This window comes from Macadamia integrifolia, unplaced genomic scaffold, assembly GCF_013358625.1.
Source record: "Macadamia integrifolia cultivar HAES 741 unplaced genomic scaffold, SCU_Mint_v3 scaffold904, whole genome shotgun sequence".
Taxonomy (NCBI): domain Eukaryota; kingdom Viridiplantae; phylum Streptophyta; class Magnoliopsida; order Proteales; family Proteaceae; genus Macadamia; species Macadamia integrifolia.
Window position 1 is genome coordinate 122,595 of NW_024870576.1, and position 14,597 is coordinate 137,191.

The window sequence follows — 14,597 nt, forward strand, 5'->3', positions numbered from 1 at the left end:
CACACACAAAGAGAGTGAAAAACTTCTTCTCTATTTCCCTCTTCTTCTCTTCTCTTCTATTTTCTTTTTCTTTCTCTTGGCAACAACCAATAGAGCTTGCTGCCTTGGTTTCCAGTAGCTTCCTAAGCCTTTAATGGGGGGCTATGGATCAAGTGCAAGAGGATGGAAGTCTTTTATTCAAACCCTTAGCCTTCCATGAGTTTCAACTCATTTTTCTGACCACCTCAGCAACCCCCCCTTCATGATTTCTTTCCTCTAATGTGTAGAGCTCGAAGAGATGAAGAATCTCTAACTTGAATCACCAAAATTGGAGTTAAGATGAGGGAGATACGGCCATTTGAAGTTGGACCAACCAAAACACTTAAAATGGAATCTTCAGAGGTTGGTTTAGGATATGCCGGCGGCACACGCAACAGGGGCTTAAAACTGACCATATATCTCATCAAAGGGAATTTCTTAATCTAGATCGTCAGATTAAAATAACGGATAGTAAATCTCAGCCATAAGATTTGAATAAGGAAGCCAACTGATGACGTCATGCTGGCATCAGCAATCAACGGTCACTTTTTGTTGTCAATTTTTTATTCGTTACTTTTTCTGGATTTTAAGGGAGCTTGTCCCCCACTCACAAAAGTGAAAAGCTTATTAACCATTGGATCCGAATCCTTCAATATTGGCTTTAATCAGATCTCATGAGATCATTTAGATCGGAATTTTTTTAATACCTTTTATGCATGCGCGAAACACCACAACATACCTTGATAAGGTGTAGCGCCAAACCATCAAAGCTTATGCACCTAACCAATCAAATCCCACACGCAAGCATCTACCTCATCTATGTCAGCATAAAATCTCAGCAGCCTTTGGATGGGCATCAAGCCTATGTGGTCGAATCTGGACCATCCATTTCACTTCCCTTTACTCTTCTTTATTACAATCAAGCCCCTGCTTTCATATATTTCAGTGCTTAAAGACCCCCTGCAACTCAGACCTTTAAAATCTTGAAATTACACAAAAGCCCTTCAAATTTCAAAAATAAATTCCAAAAAATCCACCCAACACCGAGAGCAACTGATGAATTTTTAGTTAGGATTTTCAAACAGGCTTCACGGAAACACGTATAACTTTTTCATACGATATCCGATCGAGATGAAACAAAGTGCATTGAAATCGTGACTGGACGCTCTACGACTTTTCAAAAGACCTGATGATCTGAATCAGCCATGTAAAAAGACCAAAATGCCTCTAGACCTTTCTAATGATGCATCTTTCTCATACAAAATCAGAATGCAATGAAATCAAAACAGTTGGAAAGATTGGATTTTTGTCATATTGTTACATGGAGAACACTTCCTTAAAAAAATTCATCTTCAATGCCGAAATTACCATCAACTGTCACAAATGTCGTAACTTCTTCAGACAATATCAAAATGCGATGAAATCAAATGCACTGGACTGGATAAATTACAATCTATCTTTTTCATGAGAAACAGTCTTCCAAAAATGTCATTTTCACTACTAAAAATGCCCCTGAGCGTAAATAGATAAATTTTACCAGTTTTGACTCAGAAATCCGCACTACATACTAAGGATGTATCAAACCACTCCATGCATACCAAGCAGCTCTGTTATCTCATCGGTGATACTGGACACTTTCATGTCATCATTTTCATTCATGTCACCCAAACTGGCCACGTCATCATCACCACGTGGCTTGGTTGCCAACAAGGACAACTATAAAACAACAATTTTCCCCAATCTTCCTCCCATACTGAAAAGGAAGACGAAAAGAAGAGCCTGAATGACCAAGGAAACAAACTTGTCCTGTCGTGGGGGTCAAATTAGTCAAAACGTTCATTTTGGGCAGGTAGGTAAGAATCTTAGCTTTCTTCCTCGACAAGTTACTTTATTAGTTAGTAGGTATATGTGGCACCTCAACCTTAGAAGTTAAAACTTGAAATTGACATTTGGCTGAAGTACCATCAACCAAAGAAGATCTTGCAAGAAATGGTGGACATCAACGAATACCCAAGAGGTCTTATGTTGTGTTTGGTATGCATTCTAGGTAGATAATGCATTTCAAGAAATCATATCAAGTGCAACATTAATTTGAAAAATTCACTATATGATTCCAAATGCTTTCAAAGTAGAGCAATATAGTTCATTATCTTTAGCCATAATTTCAAGATGAGATCTTCAGGAGATGGGGTGCTTGGATCACAAAATGTTGAGATTGAAAATATGAGATGGCAAATATACATTAAATAAATAGTGTGATACCCTACTTTTTAAACCTGGTTTAATTACACGGTTGACCCGGTTTAACCATGCAGGACCCGAACCAAAGAGAGTTAAGGCGGGTTCCTTATAGACCATGATGGCAAGGGTGACTTTGAACACAGGTTGGCCAGATAAGTCCGAGTTAGTGCCAGAGGAGACGGGTGTACCCAAGCCGTGTACATACACGTATCATAAGGCCATGTACGGGTAACGCTAGTATATAACCGTATCCTAAAGTGTATATGTATAATATACCTTGTGCCGAGAGTGTGAGATACATGCCGAGAGTCGAATTCCATCGAAATCTCACTTGTTGGCTAAGTTTTGATCCACAGGTGGGCGGTCACAGGCGGGTGCATCCGCCCACCTGAGTGACCCACCCATATGGTTACTAGATATTTTAAAGTATAAATAGCATTTATTGTGTTTCTCCTTTTCTCATTTAATGCATTAAAGGGTTGGTGAGAAGAGTAAAGAGGAGAGAGAAAAGAAGGGAAGAAAAGAAAACGAAGAAGAAGAAAGGGAAAGAAAGGGAAAGAAAGAGGAGGAAGGAATGACTTTGAGCGACGTCGAGGTTTGATCTTCTCATTCTGATGCCGAAAGAGTGGTCCCCAACACGAGATCTACGATTTGAGGTGAGCAAAGACTATGTTTCTTAAACTTTCACCAAACCTAAGTAAAACCCTTGATTTGGGTAGAGTTTCTTGAGATCTTGTAAATCCCACTTGAGATGATGAATCTAAGGTTTAATAGGTGGTCAATGTATTGATTTTGAAGGATTTGAAGAAGTTTTTACAAGATTTGAGAAGCATTGGTGATTTCTTGAACTAAGAAGTGATTTTGGGGTTTTGGAAGAGTTCTTGAGCAAAGAAGGTAAGATGTCTTTTTAATCCTTAAATCTAACTTAGATCTAGGTTAGAATCATCTTACAAGACCTTAGATGTGTGGAAAATGTGATTGAAATAGCCCCATTCGGTTTCCCCAAGGTTGGGAAAAGTTTTAAGGAAGAAGGCAAATTTCTGCCCCCTCAGGTGAGCGAGGACCGACGGGTCAACCCGTCCGCCTAAGGGTGCCCGCTGGTTGGACCGGTAGGCAAGCCTTGCCCGCCTAAGAAGACCTGCGGGCAAGGACCGATGGGTGAGCCCACCCACCTGAGAAGACAGGTGGGCGAGGACAGGCGGGCTGTCTGGCACACCCTGGGCCCCCAACGTGATTTTTGTGTCCGAATTGACCCAAAACGGACGGACAACCTTCTTTTATGATTTTAAACATGATTTAAACATCAAAAATCGCTAGTTTTGACCCCAAAGTGGCAAAATACTAATCCCATTCACTTATGATATGTTCCACTAGAACTTATGTTTTTCGCGCCGGATCTCACCCGTATCGAGCGTGAGCTTTTGTACACAACAAGTAAGTGGGGAGAGGACATTTGACTTTATTTTAAAACTTGTTTTGCATCATTCAATTGTATCTAGACTAGCCATGTCATCATACAAATTATGTGTAGATTAGTCATCCTCATATGATTATGATATGTGTGTTGTGTTGTACATTCTCAATGCTAAATGATTGATGTACTTATGTGATGAATGGTTGGATTATTATGCATGATGCATTATTAGACTAAACGCCGTAGTAGGCTTGGAAACGAGTGCATTGGTGGCCCGTGGAATGGTACGCGGTGGCACTATGCAATCGTACTATGTCATAAAGGAGCATGCGATTTAGGATTATCATTTTCTCGTGCTACGACCCTTCCCAACAGGGGTTGAGGTGTTGAGTTATCACTTGGGGGGAAGCAGTGGTCGTGGTTGTTGGGTCACTGTGGTAGTTAGATATACGCCCGATTGGTCATTAGGACAGTTGGCAACCTAAGTGGTATATTCAAGAGGGCCAATCGTACTGCTTTTAAATTGTTGGAGTCAGCATCTTTACTTTTTTTCATTTACTTTTATGTTGAGAGCCGGTGGTCGGCATGCTTTAATTTTTCGAATACTCACGGTGGGTCTTCTCCCACAACCCTATGGGCGTATCGCGGGATGGAGTTCGTGGCTCGTACCCGGAGCATAAGCGCACTGTGGTTGTAGTAGCACAAAACCAAAGACTTAGTAATGTTGTTTAGATTGATAAGATTTAAAATGAATTACATAACATATAGTGCATATCGATGTGATTGTTGTGTGGTCCTTCTTTTCACTTACTGAGCTAGTGAGCTCATCCCACGTGCGCACCTCTTTTAGATGATTTTGTAGGTCATCAGCCTGAAGATCAAGGGTCGGACCCCATAGTTGAGTTTCCTGATGAGGATTGGTGGGTCCCTGAGGTATATGAGCAAGGTGCTGATTGCACGTGTGAGGGCTATGCTGCGGGACCGCAGTAATGACACCATACAGGATTTTGCTTTTTGATTCTTTTGATGACCTCCCTTTTTGTGTACTTGATACGTAAATTGTTATTCTTTTTGTATAAATATCATGCTTGCGGGCTCACATGTATTTATCTATATACTACAATTTGGGTATCAAGTATATTGGGGATATTTACAGGTAATTTAAGTTTTACGCTGAACTTTTGAACACTTATCTTGATGTGGGTATGCTGTGGTTGGGTACTGTATCAGATGATCCTGACAGGTTTGGGTTAAGCGGAGTTAACCCGATCACCGGTCTGATTCTGTGTGAACGGGGTGTGACAAATAGTGAGTCCAAATGTTTATGATCATGGCCATGGAGAATTAAGGCTCTCTTTGATTGGATTCTGATTTCAATTTCCAGCGGAGATTTAGATTTTTTAGTATGTCTAGCATCGTATTTTTGAGAAATAGAAACTAAAGAGACCGAAATTTGAAAACAATGGAGGGCTATTTTGGGATTTCAACTTCTCTTTCTCTCTTGATCTTCTCTTCCCACCCCTTCTTTGTGAAACCCCAACTTCGCTGCCCCAACCACAGTGCCCTCCCCAACCTACCCTCTTTCGATCTTTCCTGCCCCTAACCTCTTCTTTGTGTTGGGTCCCGATTGACACTGAGAGGGGGGTGAATCAGTGTGCCAAATATTTTTTAGTTTTTCAGTTTTACCCCTGATGTGGCAATCACTATTTACACTTCACTAGCACAGTCTACTGATGCTGCCCAGAGCTGCTATGTATACTACTAACCATTCTTACTGTTGTACAGAACTTACTCACATAACCTGTATTGTTGCCCAGAGTTGTCTCATAAACCTCACACAGTAATCACTGTCACATACATACACAGTCGTATACACATCCACACTACACCACCAAGTGGTCAGGTCTACCAGATGTACACACCCATTCTGTAGCTAAGCACTCCAATCCACAATACAAATACGAGCATACACATCCACAACATAAGAAATACGTGCTTCGGCCAGTTGCCTATATATACGGAGTAATGCCCACTGTCGGGCTTAGTATTTACTCAATACTAATTATGACTGTACCCACAGTCTAGGGGATAGATTCTTAGTTTTTACCAATGACACATAATGGCTAGGTCTTCACCCTAGTTTTCTTATAATGATATGAGAGGCTGCACTCACGGCAAATAGGTTTAGGTAGTTGTAACTACCAAGGAACACATAGCCTTTGTGTCCAGTACCCACTGAACACAAAAAAAAAAAATAAAGTTGGGCTTATAACAATGTCCTATAATGAAGCATTCATACATGCAAATTTTCTCCCAAATAGACTACAACTATCACTTAGGCATTTTATCAAACATCTTGCTTACAATGATTTATAAAAATGAAAATTTGGTAAAAGTGAGGTTACCTTGGCAAGGAGTAACCGTCGGAGATGCAATAATATCGATCTCCACTTGATGCGGACCATAATCACGTTATCTCGGTGCCACCAATGCTTCAACCCCGGTTGGCACTTGGGTTTCTTAAAGCAACTCACAAGAACCAAATTCTAGGTTATTCTTCTTCTTTTTTCTTTTCTCCTTGTCTTTACTTTCATGGAGCAACAAAGGCATTCACATTCACACACACACACACACACACACACACTCCTCTCTCTCTCTCTCTCTCTCTCTAATTCTCCTCTTCTAGTCTTCCTTGTAGATAAAGCTTTAATGGGAAAATAGTATTCTCAACAAAAACCATCAAACTCCATTAATTGGATTTGAGAAAATCTTTCTTGAGAGGCATTCAAGACACACACAAAGAGAGGAAAAAACTTCTTCTCTATTTCCCTCTTCTTCTCTTCTCTTCTATTTGCTTTTTCTTTTTCTTGGCAATAACCAATAGAGCTTGCTACTTTTGTTTCCAACAACTTCCTAAGCTTCTAATGGGGGCTATAGATGAAGTGCAAGAGGATGGAGGTCTTTCATTCAAGCCCTTAGCCTTCCACGAGCTTCAACTTATTTTTTTGACCACCTTAGCAACCCCTCTTCCTAATTTCTTCCCTCTGGTGTGTAAAGCTCAGAGAGATGAAGAATCTTCAACTTGAATCACTCAAATTGGAGTTAAGATGAGGGAGATATGGCCATTTGAAGTTGGATTAACCAGAACACCCAAAATAGAATCTTTGGAGGTTGGCGTAGGCTATACCGGCGGTGCGTGCAACAGAGGTGCAGATTTGGACGTAGATCTCATAAAAAAGGTATGTCTTAATATGAGCCGTCCGATTAAACCAACAGAAAATAGATCTAAACCATATATTTTGAATCTCGATGACGTCATCATGACGTACGCATTGACATTGTTAGACGCGTTGTCGATCACCGATTGGTTGGTATAGCGAGTTTCACGGTACGCTATCGGCTAACTTTAATAAAGCTCCATCGATATTGACCGTTAGATCGGAACCGATCTGATATGATTGGCTTAGATCAGGATATAGAGAATCTCTTTATAGATTCTATGCACATGCGTTACACACAATCATGACTCAATATGGTGAGGTGCCACACCATCATATCTAATACACTTTACCAATGAGAAGCCTCGGATAAGCATCTTCAACGCAAGCTCTTGCACGAACCGTCAGATTTGAATCTGACCGACGTGGCTCAATCTAAGCCGTTTATTAAGGATCCCTCTGATTCTCTTATATACACATAAGCCCCTGCCTTCATATTTCCAGTGCTAAACACCCCTTATCAACTAAGACCTTCAAAATATCAAAATTACATAAAAGCCCTTCAAATTTCAAAAATAAATTCCGAAAAATCCACCCAACACCGAGAGCATACTGATGAATTTTCAGTTTGGATTTTCAAATCAGTTTTACGAAAACACTTATAAATTTTTCATATGATATCTGATCGAGATGAAACAAAGTGCGTTGGAACCGTAACTGGACGCTCTACAACTTTCTAGAGACTCAATCATCTGACTCAGTCATATAGAAAGACCAAAATGCCCTTAGAATTTTCTAATGACGCATCTTTCTCATACGAAATCAGAACGTGATGAAATCAAAACCGTTAGAAAGATTGGATTTTTTTCGTATTGTTACATGGAGAACACTTTCTTTAAAAAATTCATCTTCAATACCGAAACTACCCTCGACTGTCACAAATGTCGTAACTTCTTCATACGGTATCAGAATGCGATAAAATCAAATGCACTAGACTGAGTAAAGTACAATCTATCTTTTTCATAAAGAAATGATCTTCTAAAAATATCATTTTCATTACAAAAATGCCCTTGAGCATAAATAAATTAATTTCACCAGTTTTGACCCAGAAATCCGCACCACCTACTAAGGATGTATCAAACAACTCCATGCATAACAAGCGGCTCTGTTATCTCATCAGTGACACTGGACACTGCCATATCATCATTTTTATCCATGTCACCCAAACTGACTACGTCGTCACCGGAACGTGGCCGGGTTGCCAACAAGAACAACCATAAAACAACACTTTGCACAAGCCCCCCAACCCCAACCCCAACTCCAACTTTGCTCCCTCCTCACCCTACCCTCTTCCCTGCCCCCAATCGCTTTATTGTGCAACCCCCACTCTCCCCACCCCAACCTCTTCTCTGTGCAACTCGCACTTCCCTACCCCTAACCCTACTCCTTCCCTACCCCTAACCTCTTCTCTATATAACCCCACTCCCTCGCCCCTAACCCTACTCCTTCTCAACTACCAACCTCTCTCTGTGCAATCCCCACTAGCCCACCCCTAACCCTACTCCATTCTCGTCCCCAATCTCTTTTCTGCGTAACTCCCACTCCTCTGAGCCCTAGCCATACTCCCTGCCTGCCCCAACCTCTTCTTTGCCAAACCCCCACTTCCCCAAACCCTAACCTTGCTCCCTCCCTACCCTTCCTAGCCCTCTCCCATGCCCCACCTATATTTGTAATATGCTTGCTTACATAGTACATCCTTGCTGATTGTAGTTGCAATCCCAATAGGTTCAGACATTGGAGAAAATACATTGCCCTGTGGATAATAGTTTTGAAGGGGGGGGGGATCAAATCTGGTTGTGGTACATGTTGTGGGATTTGATGTCTTGTATTCCGTCGCTTGTAAAAGTGGGCTAATTTAAGAGGTCGAAGGCCTCACGGCCGGAGGAATTGGCCCACCTACGCATTAATCATCATTACAGGTAGGGAATTGACGAACCAATGGGTCCATGCAGGGGTTGGGTGTAGAAGCCATCAAGGAATTTTTTTTTTCTAAGGCTCTAGAGAATTTTTGTAAATTTCTTGTATATGTTTTACTATATATTTGTAGCAATGGTTATTTTTCTGTAAGTAATTTGAGAGAGGTGTGGGGACAAGCACTATAGCTTTATTCTCCATTAAAAGTATGATCTTATATCATTGTGCATCTAGACAATTTTGCTAAACCACGTTGTTAAGTTTGTCTCGAATTCTTGACCCGTTTTGAAGATTGACCCGATCCGACATATTTTGGTAGCGACCCGAATGGAAATTTTCTGAGATCTGTGATGGAAGCAGAGGGGTCGCGGTATGGTTCGACCGGATCAACTGTGACCCGATGGGTCGACCCGCGATTTGGAGTATATATAATGTATTGTTGCTTGTTGAGAAAATCATTGTATTCCAGGGTTTTCACGCAGCTAGGGTTTCAGGGCGAGTTTTTTTTCCTTGCCGCTGCTAGGGTGTAATTTCTCTTCTGCATAGTGAATCATCTTCTTTTTCACCCGATGACGTAGCACACCACCCTGGTGTGTGAACCTCGTTAAATCTCTGTCGTATAGATCTATTGTCTCTTTATTATTCCTAACACACGTAAATCTATGCCAGTCCAGATAAGGGAGAACTACATTGTTGGGTTGATTGAATCCCAAACAATTTCAATTTTTGGAGAAAAAACCTATTCATTGACTTATTTTGAGAAAACCAATCAAAGAGAGTCTTGGTAATGATTTCTTGAAATGCATCACAGAGAACGCCTATGCAAACTGTCAAATCATGAAGGGAAATCCATATGTTAATTACTACAATTTCTGCAATAATTTGAGGCTTGAGTTGCTACAAACTCTTCTGCTCATCCTCAAAGAAAGGTCTTTGTCCTCTTACGCAATAAGTTCCTCTTCCATTAAAAGTGTACTGATTGTTAGTAAAGTACCTTCTCTGCAATCCAGACTTGGTTTAAGTTATTGCAAACCTTAAATTGAGGAAAATAGAAACTCAAAATAGAAGAAAATTGACAATATGATGAATAGGGAATATTTAGAAACGAGCAGTTGAAAACAATTTGTCAAATCATGAGCATTTGCCCAAGATGTAAGATTGATGTTTGAAGAAATGCGTGTCAGAGAACGTAAGGTTAATATTAATTTGACAACTCGATCGGAGGTGCCAAGCAGAAAAAAAAAACCCCCTTTAATTATAGATAAAGAACACAACGTTGTTGAAAAAGATGGAAGAATCCAATGCCAACGATGAAGAGAAACCATATGTGTACTCGGTCTCAGACTTAGTTCCGTTGTTGGGAGAGAGAGAGAGAGAGAGAGAGAGAAGCAAACCTGCAGGCGACAATTTCTCCTACTCTTTGTGGTTTGTGTCCTTCTCTTCCATCCTTTACCAACAACGTTCTTGTATCCGTAAATTGGGTGTCGAAGATTGGGGTGGGTAGAGAAAGAAGTGGGAAGACCACAAGAGACAGTAGTTATTAGAATTGTTTCTAAGCAATGGTTCTCTAGATGACCTTTGAGAGAAACTCCATCCAAACATGTCATTAGTTAACATTTATTTAACTAGTTTATGTTCATATAATGACTGAATGTTAGTCCACATATAGGAAAATGTTACAGTTACTATTTGTTCGAAAGAATGAATCAATGAGTGTGAGAGAAAAATTTTTTGTTCCTGCCAACGCTACTCCAATCATTGGCTCCTCTTGTGATTTAGATTTCAAACAACCCTATTCCAAATTATACAAAAGTCAAGACCCAAATCCCCTCCAATGCATCAGTGCTCCTAGTCTCAGGCATGCATTGCACTGGACACACTTTGGTTCAAAGTCAAGATAAACTCTACGTGATCATTTTAGGCTCACCCTTGATTTCTTTAAGACTTTTCACTTGTGAAAAAATATTTTTCTTAAAAAAAAAAGAAAATAATAAATTTTTCCTCCACTCACCCTCCTCACTCCTCACTCCTCACTCCTCACTCCTCTTCTCTTTATTCTATCTTTGTCACCAACCCAAGTCTAACATAGAGTTTTGAGATACCAAGCCCAATTTAACAATTGACGGTCGTGAAGCGTGATGTTTCACGCCGTCCCATCCCACCAACCCCAACTAAATCTCCAGATATTTTACACAATTAAATGTAACGTTAACCCTAAAAAAAGCAGGGGTAATGACGGAATACAAATTTCGCAATTATGTGGCTTTACTGTGAGAGTATGAGACTCTCAGATCAGTGGCCGAATGATATGAATAAATAATTGAAAACCTCGACATGTGGGCCCCACCCTCACGCTACCTTCCGTATCGGGTGGACCTAAACCCTCAGATCTTTTACCAGAAAAAACCCCATTAGATCCACCACTTGTGACCGTCCATTTCACTATATAAACTCCTTTCAATCTCTTCAAACCTTCGCTTACACTTTCTCCTCTCTTCTCTTCTCTTCCAATTCTCCAGTAGAGCTTCAGATCTACTCTTCAATCTTCAGCCATGGCTTTGGTTGTAGAGAAGACCTCAGCCGGTCGCGAATACAAAGTGAAAGACCTGTCTCAAGCTGATTTCGGTCGTCTCGAGCTCGAGCTCGCCGAGGTTGAGATGCCTGGTTTGATGTCTTGCAGATCTGAGTTCGGTCCTGCACAACCCTTTAAAGGAGCTAGAATCACTGGCTCCCTTCACATGACCATTCAAACCGCCGTTCTCATTGAAACCCTAACTGCTTTGGGTGCCGAGGTCCGTTGGTGCTCTTGCAATATCTTCTCCACCCAAGACCACGCCGCCGCTGCAATCGCCCGAGACAGTGCTGCGGTATTCGCCTGGAAGGGGGAGACCCTTGAGGAGTACTGGTGGTGTACTGAGAGGGCTCTTGATTGGGGTGCTGGTGGTGGTCCGGATCTGATTGTTGATGATGGTGGTGATGCCACGTTGTTGATTCATGAGGGTGTGAAGGCTGAGGACGAGTTTGAGAAGACTGGGAAGTTGCCTGATCCGGCTTCGACTGATAACGCTGAGTTTCAGATCGTGCTTAGGATTATTAGGGATGGGTTGGCGACGGATCCGAAGAAGTATAATAAGATGAAGCAGAGATTGGTTGGTGTCTCTGAGGAGACTACCACTGGTGTGAAGAGGCTTTACCAGATGCAGGCTAATGGGACATTGCTCTTCCCTGCCATCAATGTCAACGACTCTGTTACCAAGAGCAAGGTATATATTTTTGTCTTCTTAAATCTCTTTATTCATTAATTTATTAATATATTTTACGATTGAGATGTACAGTGTTTTGCTTGAGATCTAGGGTTTATCTACAGTGTCTTGCTTCAGATCTAGGGTTTATGATGCTCTGTTCTGTTTTCTCTTGAAATCTTTGATTGTGTGATGCTGGTCATTGTAATGAATGCAGTCCTGCATCAGGATAGGCTTGTGAAATACGATATAGCTTACTGAATCTGATTCCGATTTCATTTAAATGCTGTTTGTGTCAATTGCCTTACCTTCTCAGAAAAATTGTATGTCGTTGTATTTATGGATTGCTTGATTTGAAGTGCTTGTTTTCCTTTCGCAGCTGCCTGCTTATTCATTTAAATATATTCAGGAAATAGACGAAACGTATTACAATCTGTTTCAATTTTTTTTGATAATTCAATTCAATAACTGCTCTTTTACTAGAACTCTATATCTCTGGGGACATGTTTCAGATCTAGGTTTCACATTGCTGTCTATATCTAAAATTTAGCTATTTTGGAAACTCTATTTTTGGGATTTGTTTTTGAAAACTGTATTTTGTTTTTCGCATCCAGATATGTAGGCTTTGATTTTTGTTGGAGTTTCACAGTTTTGGCTTTTAATAACCTCTTTTCTTCTCCTTCATGTTCATTTTGGAAATGTGATTACTGGTCTTGCTCCCGAGGTGATTTTCACGTTGTATTTATTCTTGTTTCTGAATTTTCTTGATTGCTGAAAAAAAAAAAGATTCATTAAATCGATAAATAGTTTAGCTCAGTTCTCCAAGATCAATCAATCTATGGGAATGATTTCCAAGATCTAGCTGACTCTGTTATGAGCTTAATTTAGTTCATGCTCGTCTACATGTAGGTCTGACTGCCAATCTGTTTCTTCTTTTGGCCTTCATCTCTAATTAAAAAGTGATATTTTTTACTGTTCATGCTTCAACTTTGATTATTTCTGAAGCAAATATTTGAGCTTTCAGTCCTAATGTTGCTTTTCATCTTCCTGCGAAACAGTTCGACAACCTCTATGGATGCCGCCACTCTCTCCCTGATGGTTTGATGAGAGCTACTGATGTTATGATTGCTGGAAAGGTCGCTGTTGTGGCTGGGTATGGAGATGTTGGCAAGGGCTGTGCTGCTGCCCTCAAGCAGGCTGGTGCCCGTGTCATTGTGACTGAGATTGACCCCATCTGTGCCCTCCAGGCTTTGATGGAAGGTATCATGGTCCAGACCCTTGAAGATGTGGTCTCTGAAGCTGACATCTTCGTTACCACCACTGGTAACAAGGACATCATTATGGTGGACGACATGAGGAAGATGAAGAACAATGCCATCGTCTGCAACATTGGTCACTTTGACAATGAGATCGACATGCATGGTCTGGAAACATTCCCTGGTGTGAAGAGGATCACAATCAAGCCCCAGACAGATAGGTGGGTCTTCCCTGACACCAATTCGGGCATCATTGTCTTGGCTGAAGGGCGATTGATGAACCTTGGATGTGCCACTGGCCACCCCAGCTTTGTGATGTCTTGCTCGTTCACAAACCAGGTGATTGCTCAGCTTGAGCTCTGGAATGAGAAGAGCTCCGGCAAGTACGAGAAGAAGGTGTACGTTCTACCCAAGCACCTTGATGAGAAGGTTGCTGCACTTCACCTTGGGAAACTTGGGGCTAAGCTCACCAAGCTTACTCCCGATCAGGCTGACTACATTAGCGTTCCCGTTGAGGGTCCATACAAGCCTCCTCATTACAGGTACTGAGACAAGGAAAGAGAAGAGAAGATCCAAACCTTTGATTGTTTTGTATTTTTCTTTCTTTAAATATTTCTAGTTTGTTATGTTAGTATTGTGTTGGCTTGGGGGTTGTACTGTGGGGGCGGGGGGATGTAGGAGTGAATTGGTCTACAGGAAGACCTCGGGTTTTGAATAAGGATAAGATTTGGTTGGGGGGGGGGGGGTTGTTTTAGGTGGATATCTATAGTTTGACAAGCTGCGTTTCATTACATATATGCTTTTGCCTTGTTTTGAAGTAACTTCATTTCAAGAAATCACATCTATACATTTATTCTAAACATTGGGCCATAGGTTTTGAGAGTTTTCTGTTTGACAGTCAGGATTTGAAATATTTTGGATTTTGATTGAAGCTGAACCCTGTGGCCCGTTTGTTTGATAGGGTTTTCCTGGGGTGGGTGGGGTTTGAATTTTTCCTCCCCCCCACCAATGGGATTTGAGGGCGTTTGGTAGGGGTTGGAATTTTGTTGAGAGCAAAAAAATTGTGCAAAATTCCTGTCGGCTGACGTGGCTGGGGATTTTTCTCACCCCACCTCAATGGCCTGAGAACACCGTTGCCTATCGCTTGAAGCTCCTCCACCGCAGTATCAATCGTAGATTCCTGAACAGAGAATAAGCGTTGAAGGCCTAATTTGATAAACACACCAGCAAAGAA

At 41.1% G+C, this 14,597-nt stretch overlaps 1 protein-coding gene across 1 annotated transcript; it reads left to right on the forward strand.

Moving 5' to 3' along the window:
- Positions 1-11,342: 11,342 nt before the first annotated feature.
- LOC122070398 (adenosylhomocysteinase) lies at positions 11,343-14,223 on the forward strand. Its single transcript, XM_042634540.1, has 2 exons — positions 11,343-12,128; positions 13,166-14,223. The coding sequence occupies exons 1-2, from the start codon at positions 11,418-11,420 to the stop codon at positions 13,910-13,912; spliced, it is 1,458 nt and encodes a 485-aa protein (XP_042490474.1). The 5' UTR covers positions 11,343-11,417; the 3' UTR covers positions 13,913-14,223.
- The last annotated feature ends 374 nt before the right edge of the window (positions 14,224-14,597 follow it).